This window comes from Charadrius vociferus, unplaced genomic scaffold (assembly GCF_000708025.1).
Source record: "Charadrius vociferus isolate BGI_N301 unplaced genomic scaffold, ASM70802v2 scaffold190, whole genome shotgun sequence".
Classification (NCBI taxonomy): domain Eukaryota; kingdom Metazoa; phylum Chordata; class Aves; order Charadriiformes; family Charadriidae; genus Charadrius; species Charadrius vociferus.
The window spans coordinates 261,382-278,091 of record NW_009646608.1 but is presented as its reverse complement, the minus strand read 5'-3'; the positions used below and the strand labels follow the sequence as shown (position 1 = coordinate 278,091).

Genomic DNA, 16,710 nt, shown 5'->3' with positions numbered 1-16,710 from the left:
TTGCTTGCTACTTGGTGGAAGTGCACAGCATTAGGGTTCTGGAGACCTGTGTTATTGAAAGCAGGTTTGTGGTCTGCTCTTTCTGAGGTTTTCTGTTTCTTCTTTTTCTCTCCTTTTCTTTCCTCTGTTTAGGGTAATGGCTACCTAAAAGTGATCCCACATTTCATAGTAAAGCTAAGTTTGTTTTTTTTAATTTTCTCCAAATACAAAGATAGTTAAGTGACACCCCACTTGCTAGATGACTACTACCTTTGACTGTTTGTGATTGTACCACGTGCAAAAAGCTTCAGGCGTGATGTAACTTTCTAGCTACGGTTCATTAAAATCTGTCAAGTAATTAAAGTTTGGTGGTTAAAGTGAGCCCAAGGAATGAAGCAGAACAATATTTCAAATCAGTCACTTTATTTCATCCCCCCTTCCCCTTCTGAGGGCCCGTGATTCATTTTGCTTTTTATTTTGTGCAGATCTGCAGCCTGTTACCTACTGCGAGCCAGCTTTCTGGTGCTCAATATCCTACTATGAACTCAACCAACGAGTGGGAGAGACTTTCCACGCCTCTCAGCCCTCTATGACCGTGGATGGTTTCACTGACCCATCTAATTCCGAACGCTTCTGCCTTGGTTTACTGTCTAATGTGAACAGAAATGCGGCAGTGGAACTCACAAGACGACACATTGGTAATTTCTATTTCCTTGTTTTAGTCGGTGTCTTTCAAGGTGGAAGGTGGAGACCTGCGTGTAAAGCTTTTTATTTGCCTAATCGGCATGCAGCTTGCTCAGTTTTAGAACACTGCAGTGTTTGAATATCCACAGTGTTTTAGCAGGCCGAGCTTCTGTAAAGGAACACTAATTGTATTTTTTCATAAAAGTATAATAAAAAAAATGCACTGAGGAACACTAAAATTGCTGCATGAAATAGAGACAGAATTTAAACTTTTACATGCACTCTTCTGTATTTGGATGGATATTAGTGATAATCTTGTGTATTCCTTTTCCCTCCTGCCCTATTTTCTTTTCTAACTGTTCTTGTAGAAATTAACCTTAGTTCCTTGATTTTCATCTCAATTTCCACTTTTCCTGTTTATGCTGCGAGGTATAAGTCAATTTTGTTTTCAGATAACTTGCGCTAAATAGAATATCCCAAATCGATGCAAATTTAATAAAAGGCAAAACTGCTTATGTGTTGCTGTCTTTTCTGCTGACTTTTATCAAAAATGAACCTGCTTTTTGTCCTGAATTTGCTCCCCTTTATACCCTTTCCTGAGCAGTAAACTTCACACAGGAGGATCTTTCCTTGCTTGTTTCTAATATGATTTCTAGCACCAAAAGTACCCGAACCCCCAAAACTCCACCAAGATTCAGAAACCAGTCTTTAAATTCAGCAGGCTTATGCCTTATGCTCTATGAAAGAGTGAAAGCAAGATATACAAATAGGAATGTGAGACCACAGCAAATGTTTATTTGGGCAACAAAGATGTATTCCTGAAATTTATTTCTTTATTAACTGAGATTTTAATAGTTTGTGTAAACTCCTATGTGAAATGTATGTTTGTCCTTGTATACAATGTAATCTCAAGCAAAAGGCAATGGTTTGAAAACGTTGTATCATTTAATTCCAAATCACTAAGTAAATAAACAAACAGTTGTATCCAGCTGCGATGACTTTCAGAAAAGGTTGAAAACCATATGTTAACTGATAGAACATTCATATGGACAATATCAGCCATGTGTACGTTTGGAGTAAGCAGGCTGTGAGGCGGTAAATTCATGCAGTCCGGGCTGTGATTGACAGTGGGGCTGAGGAGTGCAATTCTGACTCTATAAATTGGTCCTCCTGCCTTCCTCAGCTTAACTCACTCACAGAGCAAATTTATTGCTCCCTAATGGGAGTACCCAGTGGGCCAAAAGAGGTGGTTTTCATTTTCCATCATTCATAGTTTAGCTGCTTTTTGAGAGCTGTCTCATGCAGAGGTTGTCTACATCTCTACCAGCTCTTCTTGCAGATTTTGCAGGTGATTGTTCTAACCTAAACCAAAACTGTGCCGTGTGTTTCCTAGGAAGAGGAGTAAGACTCTACTACATTGGCGGCGAGGTGTTTGCCGAGTGCCTTAGTGACAGTGCCATTTTTGTCCAGTCTCCCAACTGCAACCAGCGCTACGGCTGGCACCCTGCAACAGTTTGCAAGATTCCACCAGGTAAGGAAGTGTGCCGTGTCCGTGATCCTGCGCGGGCTTTGCCTTTTGCAAACAGGGACTTGCTGTGGAAAGCGAGCTCTTGGTCAAGGTGGGCATGGATTTGTTGACCTCCGTTCTTGACAATAATCAGAAACATGAACCCTGTTATAAGCAACTTGACAACTTGAGCAGGGCATTTTTTATAGGATGAAGGATAAAGGAGGCTGCTATGTATGCTCCAACAATTGTTTGTGCCACATTCATCCAAGTAGGAACAAACAGCACTTCAGTATCTAAGCAGAACTAAGAGCGGGATTTGCCACTTGTTCTGTGCAGTATTTTATCAGTCCTTTATTGTATTGTAATTATCTGATAGTCATGTTTATAAATTTTTTTGTACCTCTAAGTAAAATAATACAATGTGAGAATTTTTTCTTAATTTAAATTCACCCATAATAGATTTAAATTGTTATTTTTTTCTGTTGTGTAATAAAACTTCCCCCCCTTGTGAATTAGTTTTATTCTAGGGAAATCGCATTTGCAGGCACCTTGTTGTTCTGGTTACAGCAAACATATGTCTAAAGTATGCTGAACGATCACAAGAGAATTTATTGCATTTTTCTAGGAAGAAAATACTTTTTTGTCAGATACATGCAAAAGAGCTACAATGAGAGGATGCCATTTGAAAGGGAATTTAGCTATTTAGCTAGGCTTACAAAAGCTAATTTTTTTACAGTTAAAAGTATGTATATATTTAAAAAACAAACTTTTTTTGTTTAGAAACATTTGAATAAAGATTGTCTTTCTTCTGAGAAGAGATCCATACCCTGCAAACTCTGGCCCATCTTAAGGGATTTCACTTCTCAGATGCTTAGGAAGCAGCTGCCAGTGTTGCAAACATGACTTAATTCTCCAGCCACATCACAAGAGTCCACCCCGGCTGGAGTCAACATCTGAAGACATAAACAACCCACATTTCCGCTGTAGATTGATCTAAGGCACATTTTTTGGACTGCAGCTCTCCCCGCTTTTGCCACAGCCTTTGGCCGTCTTCTCAGACTCATCTTCAAATCTTTGCTGGGTTTGAAGCAGTTTCTTCATTCCCTTGTTGACAAGATAAGGTCATACCCGCTCCTCCCAAGCACGGTCGTGGAGAGACCTCTTCCCATCCAGTCCAGAAGTCTGAACACCTTGATCAAGTTTTTTCTTTCCTTGCCGTAGCTCTTTCTCTGTGCTCAGCCTGGCCCTGACTCTCTCACCCTTCTTATTTTCCCTCCTTAGACCGCACAATGCCTGACACGGCTTCCCTTCAAACTCTCTGCGAGATCCACGGCTCTTGGGCTGTGCTCTTCTATGGTCACAAAAATGGGTAGTTGTTTCTGCAGCTGCTGAGCTGTTGCATGCGGTTACGCTTTGCTGTATGCCGTTCGACCCAAAACAGATGACAGTATGAGTCCAGCCCAAGAGAGTCGGCTCAGAAGTGATTTTAGAAAAGTACAATTCATCACAGTCCAAATGGTTGTTTTTCAGACTTGGCCCATATGTAATCCCAAATGAGCATTAGTTGTGTGCCAAGTTTCGGGGTTTAACTTGTTTATGGTTATCTGGGAGAAAGCAAGCATAGCGACACTTTTTTTTTTAAGAGTTGTGTATTTATTTATTTATTTAAGCTATGAAAGATGTTGGTATATTTCACCTTTATCACCTGAAAACAGTTGAATAAGTTGTTCTCAGTCTTTTAGCTAGGACTAAACATTGGGAAAAAACTCCAGTTTTAAAGGAAAATTCTTTGGCACACGATAGTTAAATTTAAGAGAGGATTATAGCAGCAGCAGCGCTGCCACCAGCCTTTTTAACCCTGATAACTGGTTTCTGGCTTGCCAGAGCGGTTTCACTTCAGAGCTTCTCCATTACTTCTGCTGACGGACACCATGTAAATCCAACACCGCTGAGTTCTTATTTTTAGCCTGTGCATTCCTTTCTTTCAGGCCCCGCAGCAATTGCTGTTAAGTGTTATGGTCATAGTTAGGCTTTTAAATTACAGTATGAGGGAAGTGATTGTAAAGGAGATAGAAGAAGGTCCCACACGAGGATCCCAAGTCCGGTCTCGTAGATCGCAGTCTGCTGTGTGGGCACTAGCATTCATCGTTCTCTGTCCTGTAACACAGTTTTCTTCCTTCTCAGCGTATGAGCTGTGGAAATGTGGCACCCTTGATTCCTTTTTCTGCAATGCTGTGTTTAAACAATCTGTGTATAGTATCTCATGGTCTGAGGATATGGGAAAGCAGCACTGAGTTTCTTTCCACCCTCAAAGAAATGGATTTCTTAATCTAGTTAAGCTAATGCCTTGTTCTTGTCGTGTTCTTTTTTCACAGGATGTAACTTGAAGATTTTTAACAACCAGGAATTCGCTGCTCTCTTGGCTCAGTCTGTAAATCAGGGCTTTGAAGCTGTGTATCAGCTGACCAGAATGTGCACGATTCGGATGAGCTTTGTCAAGGGATGGGGAGCAGAATACAGGTCAGGCCTTTGAATGAAACTTTGCTGTGTGCTTGCTCTTGCCCTTGCCGCTCCTGTACTTCGCAGCCTAGGATAGCGGTCCCCAAAGCTTCTTTACTCGGCTTTTAAGATGGGGGAAATTAGCACAGTGTCTCTTCAGTAATGCAGGTAGGTTGTAGGTGTTGAGAATGTGTTGATCTCGTCTCTTGGTTTTCCCGTCGTATTAGTGTAAGACATACATCGTGTGATATACCTGGAAGACCATGTGTATTTGGTCACAGTGTTGTAGGAACCAAAAACTTTACCCGAAACACAGTAGATAAATCCAGATGGCCTGTGTAGGAACTATTATTTTTTTTTTCTTAAAATTAGATGTATATTTGGTAGTTTGAGTGTCTTATGACTGCACTGTTATCAGGATGGGATCATCGTGAGTGCTTCCTAATAGATATGGGTTAGGTTTGATATTTCTTTTATCAGGGACTAACAAGATTAAAATAAAAGCAGATTGGCTTGAAAATTTGTATTTGGAAAAACTGTTAGAGTTGCTGCAAAATTGTAGTTAAATCTCCTTATCCTTTCCTTAGTGCTTGTCATAGGACAATTGCTTAAATGTGACCAGAGGCAGTGGGAGAAAGAGGGTTACTGTTTTTCCCGGTGAATATTGAAGATAAAACAGGAGATGCAGAAGGGTCTGATGTTTGGGATGGATGATGTGGTTATTCTGGCAACACGGGGACAGTGGAGACAGTGTGAGGGATGGCGCACCCCATAGCTTGTGTAGCTGTCGCTCCGCTGTATGAGCAAGCAAACGTCCCCAAGTAGCAAAGGGAGTGAAATCAGTGTTTAATAGTACAAGCAGGGGAGATGAAATTCATTGGAAAATTAATGTAGTTTTATGAGAGAAAAAGCTGACAAGGATTTAAGCCAAATGTGATCTTGAAACACTTCCCTGACTGTGTACCCTTTAAATCTGTGGCCTTAGTTGAAAATCTGGGTGCAGGGCCTGCCTCCCGGCGCAGCAGGGCTGTCTGCCGCTGCTCCCCTTGCACAGCTGCCTGCAGCAGACGGGGGAGATGCCATAGTATCAGCTGGAGCCTGAGCCCTGCACGTTACTCTCCCGCTTTCTTCGTTTCTCCAGATGTCTGGAGTCCATTTTGTTTTGAAATTGTGCTGCGCCCGGGCCAGAGCGTTTCAGCCCTGGCTTGCAGCCACGGCTCGTAATGAAATCCAGATGAGCATGACTTACGGAAAGTCAACTATCTCATTAGGGTATTGTAGTCAGTGAAACCCTACGCTCACGCCGACCACGCCAAGCTGCTCTCTTGCTCCTTCATTTCCTTGCCACAAAATACTACATCTGATTGCCTTTCTCAGAGCACGTTTATTCGTTGAACTGATTCATATATGAAAACGTTACTGTGGGAGCTGCATCCAGAGCACTGTTCCAGTGATTTCTGGTTCGGCTGCTTAGTCTTGTGAGCAGTCTGACTGGTGGGGTGTTTAGTGCTCTTGTGTGCCAGGGGTTTGGTGGAGGGAAGGGGGGAGAAGCCGATTGCATAAGCAGCCTGTGATACAAAGGTTCTCCTCTGTCCAGCCTGGTGGAGCAAGCTGAAGTCATGGAGAGCTTGGAGGGTTTGCCTTTCTGAAAGGCTGGAGCCAACGTGTTGGTTGTCTAGGTGGGAAGGCAGAATGAAGTTTGCCGTGACCCTTTTGCAGAGGGCAGAAGTCCGGCAGCCCCGTGGGTAGTGGGGTTTCTCTGCAGTGTTCCCGGGAGAGTTGTTGGACTGCTCAGTGTCAGGCTGATTTCAGGCAGCAAAGGGGAATGCTCTGTGTTAAGGGAGATGTGTTTTTCCTGGGACCTGAGAGGTTTGTATGCTTCACTGAAGCTGACAGCAGGAGAGGTGCACTGCCCTCCCCGTCCCTGCCGTCCTCCTGCCCAAACAGCTCACGAGACACCTTTTAATGCAAAACCCTTACCATTAAGTCACGGTCCAGGACAAGCCCTGCCCATACGCCCACTCCTGGGGCATGGCCTGGCCTGCCATGAGCTGGGACAGGGTGGGGTGCCTTCAGGGACCTGCTTCCATTTTCAGTTCAAAGGATGAGAGATACAGATTCAGCAACACAACAGGTTACAGCCCTTGCCCGAAGCCTCCCAGAGCCTCTACCCTGCCACGAAGGGGCACCACGGGTGGCTGTGGCAGCGCAGGGCAGCCCCACGGAGCAGAAGGTCCCCTTTTCAGCAGCAGTTTCTCCCTGGGCCCCGCAGACTTTGGCTTCTCCCTCCCACAGACAGATTCCAAGGACAGCTTCTGTGGGAAATGAGGGTGCAAAGCAAGGCTGTTTCTGGGCTATTTCTCTCTCTTGGTAATCCTCCTCCTCCACAGCAGCTGTCCCTGCCTCTCTGCCTGGAATACAACTTAGGCCGTCCCTCGGCAGAGAAGGAAGAATCCCTTCCCTGTGCCTTGGTCTCCCTTCCCTTCCTTTCCTCCCCATCTCCTCCTGCTTCACTGTCTGGAGATGCTCCGTGGGGTCTGGCCTCAGGGAGAATAACCGAGGGGCAGATAGGAGAGGGAGAAGGTGCTTTGTGGAGGGGGAAAGTAAAAGCGTGGGGTGCAGTGACCCAGCAAGGCATCCCCCTCTGGCCCCAGCCGCCAACTCTTGACTGTTTTGAGTACTGAGTATTAAAACACGTGTTTTAATACCATGTTTCTGCGTTTCTGATAGGTTTTGCAACTTTTTACACTCTGCAGCATTTCTGCTTCTTTGGAGGCAGCTGATCCAATGCAGGTCTGTGGAGTGCCCCATACACAGCATGTGCAGTGTAGGGTTCAAACCTCCAGCACGTCCTCCCAAGCAGCGCGAAAAGGCGATGCTCAGCGGCAGCTCTGGCCGCACAAGGGAGAGGGCTCCACGGGGCTGTAGCAGGGAATCTGTCTGAATGCATGGCTGAGTGGTGAGCTCTCTCCATCACTTCCACGGTCTGCTAAAACCTAAAGATACGGTAAAAAGAGAATATCCTTGTCTTACACATAGAGAAATGTAACGTATTTGATAAACTGCTTTTGTTGTTATCTAATTAGGAGAGGCAAGGTCTGCAAAAAAATCTGAGGAATTTTGCTTAGATAAACACTTTCCTTTCTCTTCAGGGAATCAGATGCTGCCTGTTTTCAGGAATCTGAGTAGTAAATAGTTTACATAGTGAGTTGCTCCTTTGGGATCATAAGAAATGTAAAGAGAAATGATAGCGTTTTTAAAAGAAGTTGGCAGCATAGGCCAAAAGTGTGTTATAGAGGAGAGAGACATTCCTTTGGCCCCACGTGCAAGACTATTGTCTAAGCAGGAAAGAATGCTTCAGTAGCTGTAAAACCTTTTCACATTTGTAGAGTTTTCTAAGTCACATTTATGTTATTTTTTTCCTTCTCTCTCCACCAACCCCTTCTTTCTTGTAGGCGGCAGACTGTGACCAGTACTCCCTGCTGGATTGAACTGCATCTTAATGGTCCTTTGCAGTGGCTAGACAAGGTCCTCACGCAAATGGGCTCCCCGAGTATCCGTTGTTCCAGTGTCTCCTAAGGAAACATCTTCTGGGGGTGGGTGGGGGGAACAAAGACTCTGGAAGATGGAATTGGCTTAACCCTTAGGAAAATGCATAGTGCAGAGTAAACAAATTCCCAGTTATTGAAGTGATGAGAAGAAAAATATGCTGAAAGGAAAAGAAAAAGTGGGCTTTCTTTGTTTTGTTTTGTTTTTTAAAAAACTTAAGTACCCATTTAAGCCACTTCCACTGAAACTGTTAGCACTTTGGTTACAATGCTATGGGCCATTGCAGTTAGAATTTGAAGCTGAAGTTTATCATGAGAAGAAACTGGACTTTGTTTCCGCGGAGAGAAGCCAGTGCTCTGCCTCCAGCCGCGTCACGCCTGTCTGCCCGCCCGCTCCCTGCTCTTGTGAGCACGCGGGGGCCACCGACGGCTCGGAGGGAACTTTCCATTTGCCTCACACAACGCCAGGCTGGTGTCATGCAGCATCTCTGAAAAGCCAGATGCCGTGCGACTTTGGGATGACTCATGCTCGTGCATTGCTGTCTCCATCCACCTGATCCACATCTGTCCTCCCTGGGTTTGCAGCAGCAGGGGGAAAAAGAAGCATTTAAAGCACACACAAGAACTAATTCCCCCAGTAATACTCCCAAAAGGAACGAATTTCCCATGCTGGACTACTATGAAGGAAGCAGTCTTGCTTCATGCCTGAGGGATGCAGCTGATACCCTGATGGTCTCAGACTGGATTGACATGAAGCAGAAGGCCAAACTTAAGGTTCCTTTTGATATTGCTGCAGCGCCTTTTGACCTGAGCTGCTCACAGGCAGACATGTGTCACGTGGGAAACGCTGCCTGGATGCGTTAAGCCTTCGTTATTGTGCAGTCTGTTTGCATTAACTACAGAAAGTTTGTGTTCTGTTTTCTCAGTGTGTTGAATGGTATCGGCCACTTCAGAACCCATAGGGGCTTAGTGAATTCCGTGTCCGGGTCTGCTCTAGTGACGGAAGTGACCGAGCCCTTGCTGCCATTTTCAGAACATGCAGTTTAATGGGTTATCCCGTGCTGTCACGTGTGACTGCGCATGAACCAGGCATCTCAGACACAAAACCCCTCTGTTTAAAACTTATTTCAGCTGATTAAAATGCTCTGAGATGTGGTTTTGCCTGGAGAAATTGGGAGAGTGTGTATTTACTTGTATTATAAAATGTTCATTTTAAATAGACGTGCTCCAGACTGTTTAATATTTTTTTCCCTGCAGCAACTGTCACGGCAAACAACTGCCACAACTGGAAAAAAACCTTAGCACTTGTTTGTATGGTTCACATTTGCCAAATAAGTCTCATAACTTTGTCAGTGCTATCCAGTTATCTATTTCTTTGTATCTGCTTTGAGTATCACATGCATTTGTGCCAAAATATTAGAAGGAGGGGGGAGAAAATTATAATCAGTTTCCTATGGAAATCTTTTTTAATTTTTTTTTTGTTTTTTAATATGCAAAAGACAAACACGCAAGCCAGATCTGGCTCTGGGAAGGACAAACTCGGATGGATTTTACAGTGGTTTTGTGTTAAGGCTTTAGTCCTGCAAACTTTTGGGCTCCCGGCTGGGAATGCGAGCGGCCCCGCTGAGTTCGGCAGAAGGTTTCCTGCGTGCCAGGTTGAGGTTTGCAGCTTCGGAGCGCCCTGGTCCCGTAGTGGGGTACTGACTCGTGGTGTCATTTCAGACGCTTGTGTACCTGCCTGTCCGTAGAGAGGGGCTTTTCGATGGGCTCGTTCCTTTGAGACCACTCCGTTTATCAGCCCCCCACTTGGTTTGCAAAAAACCAACACTTGTGGACCTGAGGCATCAGCAAGACAGGGTACGAGGTGCCCCTTCTTCGGGGGCCACACAGGCTCATCTCTGGCGTTCATTTTACCAGGCAAATGAAGAGATGCTTTAGAGGAGAGTTTTCTTCCAGAAACAAGAAACGACAGTTTGTATATGAAATTTAAATTCTGAAGACGACTTTTCAGTGGTGGATGTGCTCCTGAATGATACAGGCACCTTTGAATATCCTCTTGCAGAATTTTGACTGGAGCTTTCACCGTGCAGCACGGCTTGTATCATAGCGCTGGAGGTTTGCGGGGATTTTTTTGATTTTACTTTAGTTTTTGCAGCGTGTCTGATTTTTAGTTAAATGTGATTGCACGGACTTGCGCAATAAGAGCATCTGTATAAAATAGTATTTTCTAGCCACTTAAAAAGTAGGTCTGTCTGTCATTGTGGATTGATTGGGCGTATACTTTCAGATACAGGTTTCTAACGTAGTTGCAAACTTATCCTGACTTTTGTGGAAGTATTTGACTTGCTGGTTTAGTAAGAGAGGGGGAAAAAAACCTGCTCTGTAAAATGGCCCCAGGTTTCCTCCCTGAGCATCTTTAAGTCATATTTGCTTATTTTAGTGAACAAACTGTTTTCGTTGTCCAGATAATCGTGGAGGAAGTTGGACTCTGTGGTGCCTCGAGCACCAGCAAGAAAAACGACATCTTAAATTCCGGTGTCAGCAAGTTCATTACAGGTGACGGTGTGTGCAGGAACCCGGCCTGACCCAGAGGCTGTGGGCTGGAATCGACCCCAACTTTAATATAAAGTTTGCACACAGAACCGCCTCCTCAGCCAAACTAAGAATTGGACCTGGATTTCCGCTAGGAACCAGATTTATATCTTCTACTTGATGAAAGATAATTAATTGCTCACCGTTTTGTTAAGAGATTCTTTTTGAAAAGCGGGATTCAGGTGATGCATAAAAACTTTGGTTAATCTCACCTCATCATCCTTGAAGCAAAATGACTTCAAATGGCAGATGTAAGCTGGCCTGGCACTAGTTAGATAAAATCGAGAAGATTATCTCCGCGAAAGTATTAATTTCCTCTCCTCCCCTTTGTTTGCCTTCTCATTAATTCATAAAAGCTTTATGGTGTCTCAAGTTGCCTGATCCAGTCAGTTGGAAGGCCCCGTACCACGCCACAGATGCAAAGCTGAAGGTTGGGGAAGGGGCGTGATCCGAGGGCCGCGTTTCCTTTCATGTTGCGCAGTTGAAGTGGGTTTGTACAGGTGAAAGCCGATTCCCCCGTCAGATCTGAAGCGTGCTCAGTCACGCCGTTCACGTGGACACTAAGGAAAGGGAAGAGGTCGTATTGGGCTGTAGGTTACTGCAGGCGGCGGTGCCCCAGAGGTGCACGTGGCTTCTTCTTGTTTTTACTTTTTTCGAAAACTTTATTAAAGTAGCTTTGATATGTAGCACAAATGTATGCAATCAGCCATGCCCTAGCTTCGATTACGTATCTGTACTGGAATATCTTCTCATTTAATGGTAGTCTTGGCTAGTTTTACCAGGATTTCATACATTTTTGTTACTAGTAGAGAGTCACTAGCGGGAACTTTGACTCTTTTTAATTGGTGTAGCCATACACAAGGGCCTGGCTGCTGGCAGATGATATTGATGGCCTTGTGGTTTTAAATGACTGTGGTGATTTTTTTTTATATTATTATTAATGTATTGAACTGAATTGCAGTTTGTATTTTGTGTTGAGCTTGTCTTAGAAGTAATCCAGTGCTGTCCATTTGATTTAATCGCCGGGAATCAGCATGCGTGTGTACAAAGATGGAGGAACCTACCCGTAACAAATTTCCCCAAAGCTCTGGCTACCCAGACATGCCATGAAAAGGACGGGGGGAACCTTTGAGAAAAGAGTTAAATTCGTTTCCTCTCCCCTTAAGGGTCAGCATAGTTTGAGCCATGCAGAGGACTCCTTTGCAGGGTGAAGGGTATTCAGGACTCCATCTCAAGCAGCAAGTATCGACGTCCCTGCCTTGTGCTGCTTCCTAACTGGGAAAGGCACAGGGAGCGAGAAGAATACAGCTGAGGAGGACTTCAGCCAGATCACAGAACATCTGTGAGCGTTCCTGGTTCTCTAAGGTACTGGATAGGTAGGAGGAATGGAATTCCACAAAGAAGCCGGTAAGCTAGAATGAGAAATAATTAGTCACTATATAGTAGCTGATTGAGCGGTATGGTTAAGAAATTCAGTATATGTTTTTTTTATCATGTACATGCTTTTGTATTTATGTTGTCTTTCTTGAATATTCAGATGAATCAAATATTTAATTTTTAACAGAAAGGGCAATTACGGATTCAGAGTATTAAATCTTTCATGTGTTCCTTTCTGGTGATTGCGAGAAATGAGGCAGTTACTGATGTGAGAACAAGAGACTCTCCTCAGAACTGAGCAACAAACCCTGCAAATGAAACGGAACAAGGACTTCTCCAGCAGGAGCCTTCGCCCGAGTTGCTGTTTTACCCTTCGGCAACAAGTCAGGTTCCCAGATGGGGCTTTGAATTGTGCTCTTTGGGTCTTTTCAGATTTCTGAGGCTTTAAAAAGACAATACCGTATTACTCCGTAAACGTTTTGGTTCATCTTACGTTTCCTCCAGTTTGTGGATAGTAGAGGAGTCTGCACCAATCTCTGCTGCTGAGATGCATCTGGTTCACGTTCCCAACGGAGGCAGCAGTCTACTTTCTTCACTCTCGACTGAACTATTCCCCCTTTGATAGATATGTACGAGCATGTTTGCATTAGCGTTTAGATTTTCTTAACCCGAGATTGTATGTTAATGACCGGTGGCGTCACCTGCCCGCTTTAGCTTGTTAAGCATTATTCACCTATTTTGTTACTAAAGGCCTGTACTATGTATGCCCTCTTATTTCATATGTGAAACTGTAAGTTCTATTTTTGACATTTTAATAAACTTTGATTTGAAAACTGAGGCTCATGAGAAAATAAGGATATTGTAAAAATATATTTCAGGACACAAACCGAAAGCATTTGGAGATGTGAAACCACAGCTAATTCAGAGAGGGCAGCATCTTTAGGGTCTGTATAATGAAGGCTGTGCCTGGTAATTGGCAGGAGACCTCAGTTACAGGTAAGATCTTCATTCTTTTTACAGTTTGGGCGGTTTTGTTCAAGATTTTAAAGCCAGATATAAAAAATCGCAACTGGTTCTTTTTAACTAACAGGATTCAAAGGTGAGTAGAAGTGGAGCGCTGTGGCTCAAAGGATTTATTGTGGAACTGCTGGAGAAGCCAGACGTAGCTAAACGTTCAGTCTGTGCCCGCTATATTAAACCAGAGCTGTATCACCTTACGGCTGTGAATTAGGGAACTCCATCATCAGAAGTGCGGCAGCTGCAGTGGACTATTTACTGCTTTGCATCTTGGCACGAGGCAGACCCTAAAATGCCTCTGGTGTCTCTGTGTTGAGGAACTGAAGTCGCGGGTTTGGCCGCTCAGTTGTTCACTCCTGCAGAACAGCAGAAGGCAGGTGGATGGGCACAAATATCCTCTCCGTCTGTAGCACATCGGTGATAAGGTGTGAAGTTAAACGGTCTTGGAATGGCGCGTGTTCTGGTCCAGCTCAGCAGCATTCATCCAATCAATGTGTTACCTTACTGAAAAACATGACTTCTCTCAGGTCTGGTGTAGAAGTGCCCAACTTTCATCAAATCAGAGAAACAGCGGTTGGAAGAGACTAGTGGAGGTCTCTAGTCCAACCTCGTGCTTGATCCAAGACTGTTGCCAACACTAGATCAGGTCAGTTGGGCTCGTATCCAGATGAATCTTGAAGAAAAATCTTAAAGAACAGAGATTTGACCCACTTCCCCCTCAGGTAAGGTGTTCCGTGGCCGCATTATGTTCCTAGTGGAAAAGTGTTCCCATCTTAATCTCCCAGGCTGTATTTTTGGCTATTGCCCCATGTTCTGATGGGTTTATCGAATCTGTGGCCTCTCTTTGCAGCAATGCCACTGCTCCTCCCTGCCGCTCAAGGAGGCAATCACTGTGGTCAGAAATTAGGCAGTAGCCGAGCTCCAGTGGTGGCGGAGTCCTGCGCACCCACCCTGGTCCATTGTAGAGAACTGGATGCCACGGATGTGTCCCTGCTGCTGTTGTCCTTATTTGGACCATCCCTAGAGGTGGCTCTGGGCCACGACACGTCCCATGAAGCAGCTGTTTCAGCAGAAGGCAGGTAGTCTGGTCTGGTGCTATACCAGGGGACAAAACCACTCCCAGGCTGGCACTCAGCCTCGGAGAGGGCATTCTCCAAACAGCGTTACTAACCCAGCCAAGGCGTCCTGTGATCTAATTCTGTGAGCTCCTCACGCTCCTCCTCGGGTTTCACTGAAATTCAGATTATATATATATTTTTTTGGTTGTTTTTCCTGACAGAGGATTTACGAGAATACTTTTTCCACTCCTTTTTCCAACAATGCGGTAATAAAAGGGTCTCGTCCAAGTTTTGTACGGGGGTTGCCAAAACTCGAGTGTGATGTAGTAAATCGGCTCTGAGCTGCAAGTTCTGCTGGTTGTCACCTAAACATGTCACGGATTTCAGTATCAGTCTTCTCACGTGCACTGAAAATAGGAAGTTGAAGCAAAATACAGGTTTGATAATAAATGAAAAATCTCAAAGCCTTAGCAAAAAAAAAAAAGTTACTTGACATTCCACTGAGGTTTCCGTTCAGGCAAAAGTTGGATAACAAGCAGTCGGTCTGAACTGGCAGAGAAGTCCTCTTGTAGGTGTCATCCTATGCCGTCACCAGGACTGCAGCCTGGCCTCTGCAGTGCCGCCTACGTGCCAGACCCCAACTGGGAATGACCCACCAGCAATCGGTTATTCTGAAACAAGGGGAGCTGGGGGAGCTCTGGCTTTACACGTGGGATGGCCAGCAGGTCAAGGGAGGGGACTCTGCTCTGCTCTGGAGCCCCCATCATAGGAAAGACATGGACCTGTTGGAGCAGGTCCAGAGGAGGCCACAGGGATGCTGGGAGGGCTGGAGCCCCTCTGCTGGGAGGACAGGCTGGGAGAGTTGGGGGGGTTCAGCCTGGAGGAGAGAAGGCCAAAAAGGGGAGACCTGAGAGCCCCTTCCAGTGCCTAAAGGGGCTCCAGGAGAGCTGGGGGGGGACTTTTTCCAAGGGCATGGAGTGATGGGACGAGGGGGAATGGCTTCAGACGGGCAGAGGGCAGATTGAGATGAGATGTGAGGAAGAACTGTCTCCCCGTGCGGGCGGTGAGCCCCTGGGGCAGGTTGCCCCGAGAAGCTGTGGCTGCCCCATCCCTGGAGGTGTTCAAGGCCAGGTTGGACGGGGCTTGGACCAACCTGGGCTGGGGGGAGGTGGCCCTGCCCAGGGCAGGGGGGGTGGGACTGGATGGTCTTCAAGGTCCCTTCCAACCTTAAGCCATTCTGTGATTCTATAGTTCTATTTGTGGCTCCATACTGAGGGTTCATCCCCATCTCTGTGCTTTCTCTGGCTCAAGGGAGGGGTTTCTCCTCCCCAGGTATGCAGGAACCCCCTGGCACTTGCACCGGGCCGGCTGCAGGGGAGGGAGGGAAGAAGGTGCAGGCAGTGACAGTGAGTTCCCCCCCGGCTGTGAACTGGAATCTCACCCACCTTATAAAGGATAGAAAACTTTTCTTTTTCTTTTTTTTAGTCTACTATTTGTGCGTGTTTCAGGTGTTTCCACGAGTCCAAAACACTATCAGAGTAGTCTATTTTTGCTTGAGATACACATTACTGTTATTGTATGCAAGTACCATTTTCTCCTTTTAATAATTAATTGAACACAACATTTACGTGGCTTTTAGTCAGAGTTGGAAGTTCACTAGCAAACAGTGGCTTACTTGGGAGTTTGTCAGTTTAATTTTACACTCAATTTATTATATTTATAATGACCTAACAAATAGTTTAATCACAAAAAGAAATGCAAACTGAACTGGCTACAGGGAAAGACGGGACGGACAGACCTCAGAAGCCGTAGGGACTGTTCCACATAGGTAGCCAAATCAATGCCAGACAGCGTAACAAAACCATCTTTTCTCAAGCCAGAAGAGCAGCAGTATTGCAACGAACCGCCTTTTAAGCCCAGGAAAATGAGGCTATATTTAATGGGTTATATTTAAATGAGGCTATATTTAAGGATGGTAAAAAGTACCAAACCTGAATGCAAAAGATGACTGAGCCACGTGTATACTCAATACAGCATCGTAGCTGACTACTGGATGTGTTTCTCTAAGGCCACAAACTCTTAACTCACTTCTGCAAACGCTCCTTTGCATTAGGAAGTGCCACCGTCCAAAGGAATGCTGGTGGAGAGACACACAGGATCCAACTTCTCTGTGCGTGCAGAGAACAGACTGCCCAAGAGAGCAGCCGTTGGTCTGAATTCGGTGGAGGGAGGTTACCTTCAGAGCACAGAGATAAAATCTGTCTGGAACGTGCTAAACCAGATCTAAGGCCACTGGGTTAAACCAACAGCAGCGGGCTGCAGACGCCGGCGCGGGGAGAGAGGGGCGTTCTGCAGCTTCCCCCCGCAGCAGAGCCCGTGTCGCTGTCGGCGCTAGAAAACCCTCACCACCTCGCTCCGCTGAGGCTCGTGGTGGATGATGGTGCGT

At 45.3% G+C, this 16,710-nt stretch overlaps 1 protein-coding gene across 3 annotated transcripts in view; it reads left to right on the top strand.

Annotated features, from left to right (window-relative positions):
• SMAD3 (SMAD family member 3) overlaps nucleotides 1-8,470 on the top strand; it is a 73,427-nt gene extending 64,957 nt beyond the window's left edge. For all 3 annotated transcript variants that reach the window (XM_009886800.1, XM_009886792.1, XM_009886784.1), the window contains 4 exons: nucleotides 465-677; nucleotides 2,057-2,194; nucleotides 4,549-4,693; nucleotides 8,128-8,470. In XM_009886800.1, the coding sequence (XP_009885102.1) occupies nucleotides 465-677; nucleotides 2,057-2,194; nucleotides 4,549-4,693; nucleotides 8,128-8,251 (620 nt within the window). In that variant the 3' untranslated portion in view covers nucleotides 8,252-8,470. The remainder of the gene's footprint in view (nucleotides 1-464; nucleotides 678-2,056; nucleotides 2,195-4,548; nucleotides 4,694-8,127) is intronic.
• The last annotated feature ends 8,240 nt before the right edge of the window (nucleotides 8,471-16,710 follow it).